An 11,411-nucleotide genomic window follows, 5' to 3' on the forward strand; every position below is an offset into this window, starting at 1 on the left:
ATTAGGGATGTGCACTGACCCCCGGTGTTTTGGTTTTGGTTTTGGATATGTATCTCCTTCAAAGTTTTGGATCTGGACTTGGTTTTGCAAACCATCCTCAAGTGTTTTGGTTATGGATCTGGATTTTTTAATAAAAAATAGATAAAAAGTTTTAAAAACAGCTAAATTCATGTAATTTATGCAATCCAAAACCCGAAATTCGGAATTCAAATCCGAATTCCGAACCGCAAAAAGACCAGAACCGCGACCCAGATTTACCCGGATCTCCTCAGGAGATTAGAACCGTGACTCGGATTTAGCCGGGTTCGCGAAATTCGGATGGATTCGGATTTCTGGAGAACCGAACGGCACATCTCTAGTATAGATATATATATTTGTTTTACATTTTATGTTAAGTCAGGTCCTGATTATTATCTACCATGGACAATATTTACTATGTGGCAGGTTTTCAAAGTCACAGGATTTAAAATGGCAATAATAATACATGTAATGACTTTACATATTAATATTATTGCCATTTTAAATCACACGGGCAAAACTGCCAAAAACTGGTGGCCTTAAAACCCTCTGCTTTGTAAATATAGCCCAATGACTCTTATTTTTCCTATTTTTTGCATCCACATTTCATTCACCTGCTAATGTTGACGTTTATTAGAGGAGCTCTAAAAATGTCTGTTCATTGGCAACTATAAAACCATGTAAAAGTGAAGTAAAAATTATCATAAAAAGTAAGTATGAGATGATGAGATATTATAACAATATCCTAAATTGAACAACGTTTACAGGATTGAAGGGACATATGAAATAAGTTGAATGACTGAAATGTGATGGATCTACAAAATACATTTAAAAAAAAAGAAGCTAATTAAAGTTTTAAGAAATTTTATAGTCTCCTCCACTGATATTCCAGTTCCATCTCTCCTCACTCTTAAATGATGCCCTCTGTCCTATTTAACATTTATATATAAATGTTAAATATAAAAGCACATATATATATACATGTATACAGGCTAGTATAAAGCCTGTATACACATGTCAATCAATTTGGACAGGCTGGAGATGTACTTACCCCGTCGGCGGTCACCACAAGCAGGGACGGAGACTATTACGGTGAGAGCATGACTCAGCAGGCACAGAACAACAAACAGAAGAAAAATTCTTTGGAATCCAGAAAACAATTCCTTCTGTGACATCACAGGGATAGCGTGCTAGCGCAACCGTTGTCCCTGCAGAAAATATTGCTGAATAGCAGCAATAAATTATCATAATTGATAAAAACTCGTGACGATGTTGCCCGATAATATTCTGGGCAACATCGTCACTCTTGCTGAAGGACCCCTTAGCATTGATTCCAATTGCCATTTTAAAATATATCAGTCAAAGTTGCCAATAATCGGCGGCAACATTTCCGTAAATCTACCCCTAATATCTTCCCTGTTCTCCTTGCAATTATATCTCTCACAATCCGCTAGACTGTAAACTCTCACAAGCGGTGCCCTCCATCCTTTTGGTACTCATCCTGCATTATCCTTGTCTTCAGTACAATCCCACTCAGAGTCAGTGACTTTGGTCCTTTATGTCCTCCATTCTCAGGGGTTATTGAGTGCTACTGTTAATAACTGTCACTCATTTAGTTGTATCATTTTTCTCACCGTATGATTTTTGCCCCAGTACTGTTGGTTTGAATCTTTTTATATTGCTTACACTTTTGTAGTTTTCCCTGTAATTCTCCATGTATGGTGCTCAGTGGACCCATATAAATAAAGGATAATAATAATAATAATGCAATAATAATAATAATATAATAATATATAATAATGAACAACAATAATAAAAATTAATCTCCTTCCTCCAAGGAGACCTTGTGATTTCATTTGATCCACTTCCATTAGAAACAGCTTTGTACATTCATATATGGCAGATCATTTTTACAGTGCGACCATATGTTTATAAGCTGCTCACCCAATAAAAAACACTAAATGTGGACTGTTTTAAAAAAGCTCTATTTCAAAGAGATCACTAATAATGTAATGACAGTTTGTGATGCTGTTTGAGGATTGCAATGAACTGAAAAGGATAATCGAGTTTGTAATCTTATTACTATTTCAATATTTTTCAATTTTCAGTTGTCATAAAATATGGCTCCTGCAGCTCGTTTTAACTCCTGGATCTGTTTACCAGTTGCTCAGCGATGGTAGCACTGTACTGTTGGCAGGGCCATTACTAGAGCAGTGTGGCGGGTGCTGCCACACAGAGCGTACCATGCCCCGAGAGAGGAACTGGTCAGCCATCACAATCTCTATTCACCGATGGCTGCTCACTGCTATGTATTAGTAGCAGTGTGCCTCCTGACCCACATCGTCTTTAGGGATGGGAGAAACATCCTGAGCTCCCACAGTTCCAAGAGGAACTGTTTGTTGGAAGTTGGAACTTGGGCGCGCAGGACACGGCGGCAGCGGCAGACAGCGTGACAAGTCCAGTGGAGTCTATACATAGAAGGGCCCAGTGTGAGTGTTAGTTTGACACACTGGACTCCCGTACACAGTCACAACAGGTAAATAAGTATCAAATATCAAAGTACACACTTACTAACATTTAAACCATTTTAACTGCAGTAAGACCTAATAAAAAAAACCTGTAAATTATTTATGCAGCAGTTTCAGGGACTTACTGGAACCACATATATTTTACTATATTATTTTAGATCATGGAGATATTTTCAATTTACAGAGCAGACTTCATGTCCGTAATCTAATTTATGGACACTGCTGCCAGCCTCTACTATTATACTATGGTGTCCTACAGAAAATAGTATATTGTGTTCAACTAATTATTAAATGTAAATACCAGTATCTGTCAAGATCTTCAATCTATGTACATACATACAAAATGGGAAAAAACAATATTAACAGCCAAGAGCCCCAGTACCATGTGCTGCTGCAGACTATCAGTAATATTGAAATATGACATTGGGGGGGCAGGGGGTGCTCTGATGCTCTTTCACGCAAAAGGGCGCCAAAATGTATAGTTATCCCTCTGATTGTTGATACTTGTTATCAAGGGGGTCATGCTGAGTTGGATGCAATTTGCACTTAAACTGTAACCATAAATTGTACTCTAAAAAAAGACACAATTTGGGAGCTTTAATTATAAGATGTAGCCAGTTCTTCATGCATAACTAATGCAGCCGACTGACAACATCATCATCATTTCATAACTTGCACCAGGGTCGAGCATCCACAAGTTTCCCGTCTCCTGACAGTCGCATATAAATCTATGTCCCAGTCTTCATAAGTCACATTTCCACCAAGATGCCCATATTGTAATTTGGTCACATTTGGCCATGTTTATGTGATCATATGGCCACAGACATAAGAAGTGCTTTGTGCACATACACAGAAGTAAAATGTGTATTTTATGCAGAAAAAGGTACTTATTGTCCACCTCATCATGAACCCTAAATCTCCCAATGTGTAAATGCCATGATTTTAACAACTAAAAACTTTAAAACCTTTCAGAACTTTGACTAAATGTAACTGTCAAGGGTTGTGCTATTAAAACTTGTGTCTAAAGAAAGGGGATGTAGTTATGAAACCAGTGGCCGGCAACACTGGCAGCAGAATCCTGATAAGGTATTTAAGATAGGCATTGAAATACCGATGCTTATCTTAATCCCGACACCGGAACGCCAAAGGATGCCAGCCTGAACGAGGTAAGTCCAGGATGCCCTTAGCATTAGCCACGGGGGGGGGGGTTAGGTTTAGGGAGCATAGCGGGGTTAGGGTAAGGTTTTTTGGGGGCAGGTTAGGGTTAGGTGTGAGGTTTAGGGTTAGGCACTAAGGGGTTGGGTTAGGTTTAGGCACTAATGGGGAGGGGAAGGGTGTGGGATGGGGAGAGTTAGGGTTCGGCTACCAAAAGGGAGTGTTAGGTTTAGGGGGGAGGGTAAGTATACTTACCCGACCCCTGTCGGGATACCAACCATCAGGATGCCGCTGTCGGTATTCTGATAGGAGACATCCTGACAGCTGGTATTACATACCCATTACAAAGAAAGACACATAAGGATCATAGAGCAAAATAGTAACATTGTGACAACTAAAGTGTTATCAATAATAGTATTCAAGGCCATGTATCATAAAGGTGGCTGCTCTCAAACTATCCTGTATAGAAAATGAGATTTAATGCTTAACTATCTCACAATCATGCAGCAAACACCATATCATGAAAATAATTAATTACAGTCAGAAGAAATAACATCAGTGCAGTATAAAATATATTGGAAAATGTGAGAAAGTGTTAAATAAATACCAATGCTGATAGCAATAAATAATTTTCATGCAAATTAAAGAAAATGGCAAAAACAAAATAAAACATATAAGCAGAAATGTAAACCCTGGACTGCTGGTTGTAGTAGAATACAGTTCCCCAACATTCCTAATTTTCCTTTGTACTTCTATAGAGTGCAATGCAAAATTAGCAATTTGCAGGCCACGATGTGCATTTACCAGACCGTTCTAATGGCGCCTTGCCCACATTGCTTAGAATTGGATCGTTACACAACCAAATGATCACTGAGCATTTATTTCTATAGTTATTGAGAGGAGCACCATTAAACACTTTAAGGCAGAGACTGGCAACATATTGTATATATACATATATATTTTGAGCAGGAAGAACGGCACACCAGAGAAGAAAATGCACGAGGTGTAGCAGAAATAGCAAAGTTTTGGATTTACTTAGAGTAGGATTTCTTAGATCTTAAGTAGATCCCAAATTTTTCTACTTTAAATATATATATATATATATATATATATATAGTTTTATATATATATATATATATATGTGTGTGTATGTGCATAACTCATTTAATAACTTATTATTTTATGTAGTTTACAACATATTAATTAATAATAGAGGGACCAACAAAAAAACATAACACATATTTTTAATAGCTTATACATAGGTAAATCATTAGTCTTGGCTTGATGGCATTATTTGCTATTTGTAACTGAATAGATCCAAAAATTTGCCCTTTTAATTATAACATTTTGAGGTCTAAATTGGAGCCATGAACTTACACATTGGTCCTAGCTGGTAAATATACCAAACCTACTGCATACCACTAAGAAATGTTCCACATTCCACCTCTGACGTGCATTCCGGGAGTTACTGACCCCTACTTTAGTCACAGTGGAAATTACAATGTGGGGAAATACATATGTAATTTTTAAAAGCAATGTAGTATATAAATATTTTGAATAATCCGTATTTTTCCTATGAAACACATGTATATACAGAAAATACATATATAAATATATTAAATTATGTAATAGATTAATTTTAATAACAAATGAACACTCTACTTCTAAATCCTCAACGCAGATAATGTCTTGTTACTGTAAAGTGCAGAGTAAATTACTAAAGATGTGATTAATATTTTCAACTGCCTTTAACTTTCTCCAGTTTAGCAGATCTGAGTTTGCCTCTCGCTTGTGCAGTCTGGTGTGGAAAGAAAACAGGCATATCTTGCTTCCACACCAGATTAAACAGTTGAGAGGAGTATTCGGATCTGTTGATCTTAAAGCTTTAAATTAGATCTCTCCCATGAGTGTGTTCTCCCCAGCAGCTGAGGATTTGTTAGATCTCTTCTGCTTTGTGCACCAGATCAATGTTATTTTTTACATTTATGTTTTTATGTTTCAGAACCTGGCTTCATCTGAAAATGAACATAACCAGGAACCCTATAACCAGGGAAATTTAATTGGTCTGATAAAGCCCACAAAAAAATATAATTTGATATTATGAACCTAAATTATTTAATGTTGACATCACGTCCTTAGTTCAGTGAGTAAAACACCATACAGTAATATAGGAACCATTGTCTTTATCCATTTATTTATGATATTTATGTTTATAAAAATATAAAATAAAATGCAGTTATTTATTTTGTACATTTACAATCTAGGATATACAATACACTCACAAAGATTGCTTCACATCATACAATTAATTCCAACCATATCCCCCTAATAAGCATTAAATATCAGTGTCTAGAACCAGCCAGAAAAAAATCCTCTTGCCAATGCAGAATGTAAACTCTAGTAGACATTAAATGGTGTTGATGAGAGGGGAATACAATGAGATGTGATGGAAGAAGAGAGGAGACAGCAAATAATTGGTGGAGAGAATGGCTTTCAGCATTAGCCTCATTTTTCTAAAGTAAACAGTTCATCCAATCTCCAAATCGTTCCTCACCTTGCTCTGCTTTTGTTAGTCCTCTGTGAAACTGTTAAGTCATTGACTTTGTGGATATGTCCTACAGCCAACCTTCTTGCCACCATAGGAACCATGTTTAGCTTCAGAGTTTGTGACTGAATCTGTTTTATTGTAGCCACCATGAAGTCCAACAATGTCTCAGTGAATTGTTAAGTGTTTGTTAAGTGGATGAGGCTGGAATTGAAAGTCCATGTACACTGTTCAAGGCATCATGATGTTTAATGATGGGATTGATTTGTTTTCTGTTCATAACTGAAAAACAGAGGGAAAGATTAAAAGATTTAAACTATTGTGGCCAGTGAAAGGCAAAACCCTGAATGCAGCAGAATTTTAAAAATATATTGGACAACTCACAGCGATAGTTGCATCTAACATTATGACTGATCAATGTTTGGACAGTATACAAAAACTCTGAATAGGCTCATATACAGTAGATATGTGTGTGCTTGTCTAAAGGGATGATAGATAAATAGATAGATAGATAGATAGATAGATAGATAGATAGATAGATAGATAGATAGATAGATAGATAGATAGATCTAAAAAACATAGTATCTGACACTGTTTGTTGGTGATTGTCCAGATATTTTTTAAATGTGTAGGGTAGCCAGAAGATTTCATGTCTCTTTTTCTTTTGTGGAAGTATCCCGTTGGCTGTAATTAATTTATGTCAGCACATGAACACTATAAATGTATGTGTGTGTGTGTGTGCGTATTTGTTTACTAAGGATCGATACCATTTAATAAAGAAATGTATTTATTATTACATCATGTGCTGACTTCTTGTCTTGTCAGGTATTTGATGCTTTACATTAACCCATTGCCACCGGCAACACACACTATAGAGAGAGCAAAAAGTAGTCATCACTCTGGAAAAGTTGCATTAAACAGTTGCATTAAACAAGGTGTGTTTATTGCGCAAGTCAGCAATGTTTCAGGAACAAATGGCCATTTCTCAAGCTGTAACAGTTTGAGAAAGGGCCGTTTGTTCCTGAGACGTTGCTGACTTTCGCAATGAACACACCTTGTTTAGTACAACTGTTCCAGAGTGCCATCTGCTTTTTGCTCTCTCTACATTACATTGGGCTTGGCACCAGGACCTTACTTTATTTTATTTATTTATATATATATATATATATATATATATATATATGCTAAATACATATAGATAGATGCGTTGTATATACATTCATAGATAAACACATACATACATTATATCTGACTGCATTTTAGAGCTGAATTTTTATTGTGCTAATGTTAAAATGAACTTAGAACATATGTCCACATTTTATCTAGACAAAACATGCATTTATGTATTTTTCAATAACCTTCCCAAATGTTAAAAGTAGTCTTGTGCTACACAAATAATGGCTTATTTTGACACTGCACATGTAAACAATAATACATATCTGAATATACACAAAGTAAAATTAGATTGGGTTTAATGGCAGTGGAGAGCTGTAGCAACAATCTAACTTAAGTAATGAAGATATTATTTCTTGAGATGAGTACTTACATTTTCTTGTTTCTTTTGTTTGTATTTATCTATTTTCTAAATGTATCCAGGTTCACAGGAAAGAGAGTGATTGATATGTAGGGAAGATATAGTATGTGGATGTGTACAGAGAGTGCTAGAGGTGTAGCTTAGGGAGAGATCGGAATAAGATGAGAGTGACAGAATAGTGCCCAACAACTGAGAAGATCATAGAGAAAATGGGCAGAGAAGGTGAAGATCATGGGGTGTTATATACCGGTAGTAGCAAGGATGATGGTGAGGTTCTGAGAAACATATAGAAATTCAAAGAATAAAAGGTAATGAAATAATATGTCTGGTTAGAACAGGCTAATGCATCCTGTGGCTCTCCAGCTAATATGAAACTACAAGTCCGAGAATTGATTGCTAGAACAGGCCAAAGCAACCTGTGACTCCCCAGCTATTATGCAACTACAAGTATCAGGATTTCTTCTTAAAACAGGCTAAAGCATCCTGTGACTCTCCAGCTATTATGGAACTACCAGTCCCAGTATTTCTGGTTAGAACAGACTAAAGCAACCTGTGACTCTCCATCTATTATGGAACTACAAGTCCCAGGATTTCTGGTTAGATCAGGCTAAAGCAACTCTCCAGCTCTCAGACTCTCCAGCTATTATGCAATTACAAGTCCCAGGATTACTGGTTAGAACAGGCTAAAGCAACCTGTGACTCTACAGCTTTTATAGAACTATATGTCCCAGGATTTCTGGTTAGAACAGGCAAAAGCAACCTGTGACTCTCCAGCTATTATGGAACTACAAGCCTCAAAATTACTGTTGTTTGCAGTTGCATAGCAACTGTAAAGCCATGTGTTGTCTATCTTTTAGATTACATATACCATTATTTGTATGACTGGGATGGGGGAGGACGGATCACAGTTGTATAGGCATGTCATTGCATAAATTACATACTGAAAATATACTACTAGCTGACTTTGTATACAATTACATTTCTACAGCTGCATACACACACAACGATTTTTCAAATGATTATCGTTAAACAACTGATTGACATTTACCTCACATGTAACATGTTAATACTTGTGCTATTTGTAAACGGCTGTCCCCGGTACTGTATCTGCCATTGTGTCACTGCATGCGCACAAAATCAGAGCACTAAGTAATAAGTCACGCAGACCAGAGCCATAACTAGACTTTTTGGTGCCCTGTACCAGAAAGAGCATTGGCGCCCCCCTCACTTTTCAAAGAGACATAATGCAACCAAAAAAGGGCCATAGCTTCATGGGGAAGGGCCAGAGAAGAGATAGGAGAGGCCAGGAGATACTGGGGATGAAATAAGAGGCAGCTATAAGCAAGAATGATAATAAAAAGAAATTTGACAGGCCCAAACAGCGCCCCCTGACCTGTGGTGCCCTGTGCGATGGCACCGGCCGCACTACCCTAGCTACGGCCCTGACGCAGACTGTAATGTTATTTACCTCTGTTGCAATTACACATTATAGGGGTATTTAAGGTGTATTTCACCTCTGTAACTTCCCTATCACAGACACATTCCTGCAGGTTGAATTTTGCAGGCTCTTCATCAGTACTACGGTATTGAAAGGTATCATGGAAATGTAATTGTCTTACAAATGAATTCTAGGAGTGGTTTGTGTAAGTATCACTGCAAATGTATACAGATTGTTTGATTTTTAGTATATTGTATTATTTTCAGCTACAGCATATATACTTATCCTGTCCTTTTGCGATTATTGTACTTTTGATTTAATTGCTCTCGAAACTGAGCAATGTACTATTAACATACAGTATAAACTGATTTACATTAATGTCCCTAAGAAGACTGATACTGTGTCCTGGAACCCCTAGATATATAGCTTGCGAACATCACACATGACCATTTTGTGCTCCTAATTTATTGCACCAGTTTGTGTTCCAGGTTCTGCACCAGTTTGTGCTCTCGATTTATTAACTCAGCTAATATTATACTATATTCAGTTATTATTCTAGCAGTCAATATCACATACATGCACTGGTTACTGGTAATGTATGCACTGCTTTTGACAGCAAGGGTATAAGCATATAAACTGAAATATTCTGTTACATTACTGAATTACAATGTATCAGTGGAGCCAATGGTCCTATTTGTTCCTCGTGCGTGTCAGAAATGAAAACATTGCACAAACTGAAGACATGGGGGGGTATTTATCAAAGCTGGGAGAGAGATAAAATTATGAGAGATAAAATACTAACCAGTCAGCTTCCAATTTACATTTTTCAGGCTGTGTTTAAAAAATAATAGTTAGGAGCTGATTGGTTGGCAATTTAATTTTTTACAATTTTATATCTCTCCCAGCTTTGAGAAATACCCCTCTGGATTGAATCAATAGCATCTGATTCTTATAAAATGTTTCCAAATCATAAAAGAAGACGTTTTTATTCCACGTATCTCGTACAATGAGGTCTTTCTGTGCAGTTTTATAGACCAGCTTGTTTATTGTACGTTGTGCATTAGCGTCATTGTCCATAAAACCCCACTAATGAGCATAATAAAAGTTACATCATCAGCTGTGCAGTGTTCATGGTAAATAGTCATATTATATCTACAGTAAGTGGCTGAACCAACAAGACAAGCAGTGGCTCACCAGAACTACAAATTCCAGCATAACCCTCACTGGCAGAACACAAGGTAAATGTGTGATTCCTCATGAGCCATAAAGCCGCCAGTTGCCGGCAAATTCAAGTTGTAATATAAATATGTATTAATATATCGATGTACTAATTTATTTATTGATTGATATTATTTTTTTAATTAGTTGCTTTGTGCACTGGAAATATCTCTGTCGATTGGACAGCAAATATATTAAAAATATATTTTTTTCAATTGCTCGAATATCATTAAAAAATATATAGATGCGTTTTAAATATGAATAAATAAAACATTGGATACAATATAAATATAATATTAATGGGTGTTTTGAAACTTTCAATTTCTGTATTTATGTTATAGATGCAGAGCGACAAAATTAATAGAAGCATGGATGCTAACAATAAGGGGGAATTCATTTCAGTGGTAAATATGAACGGGATGGGTAGTGCAGTACTAGTTAAACAATACACTTAAATACCGGGGATGTTCGTAACCGCGGAAATTAGGGAATGGGTGCAGTGTCATTACATCTGGCGTTGGGGGCTGCCATGTTTTTACAGACCACATTTCACAAGCAGTTAACAGGGAAACGACACACCGGGGACTGATATTTTGTAATGGTAAATATATATGTATCAGTTATTTCTTCATTTTTGTCTGTTAACCGCATTTCGTTAAAACCGCGTTTTTAGTTAAAATAGTATTTCCATAACCTTTATTTCGTTCGTTCGCAAGAATCCTATAAGAACACAAATTATATGTTCCAGATGCACACAAATGACAAATATATTTTTTTTTAAATCTTATTTTAACGTATTATTACATTATTGAACGAACTACTCTTACTTTGAAGTCTAAATGGGATCGAATATATTGTGCACTAGAAATATATATTTTTCCTAGAAGAGGTGGTCTTTTGTTTTGTTTTTCACGAGCATATTGGTTTTCAATGCTCACATATATTTTTTGATCAGACAGTATACATACAAGTGTT

General features: G+C 36.3%; 1 protein-coding gene across 1 annotated transcript in view; it reads right to left on the bottom strand.

Moving 5' to 3' along the window:
- Window positions 1-5,896: 5,896 nt before the first annotated feature.
- The window catches only part of PAX1 (paired box 1), a 10,536-nt gene continuing 5,021 nt past the window's right edge, over window positions 5,897-11,411 (bottom strand). The window contains exon 5 of the mRNA XM_088477565.1: window positions 5,897-6,528. Within this exon, the coding sequence (XP_088333691.1) occupies window positions 6,437-6,528 (92 nt within the window). The 3' untranslated portion in view covers window positions 5,897-6,436. The remainder of the gene's footprint in view (window positions 6,529-11,411) is intronic.

The sequence above is a fragment of the Taudactylus pleione genome, unplaced genomic scaffold, assembly GCF_031769625.1.
Source record: "Taudactylus pleione unplaced genomic scaffold, aTauple2 ptg000201l, whole genome shotgun sequence".
Lineage (NCBI taxonomy): Eukaryota > Metazoa > Chordata > Amphibia > Anura > Myobatrachidae > Taudactylus > Taudactylus pleione.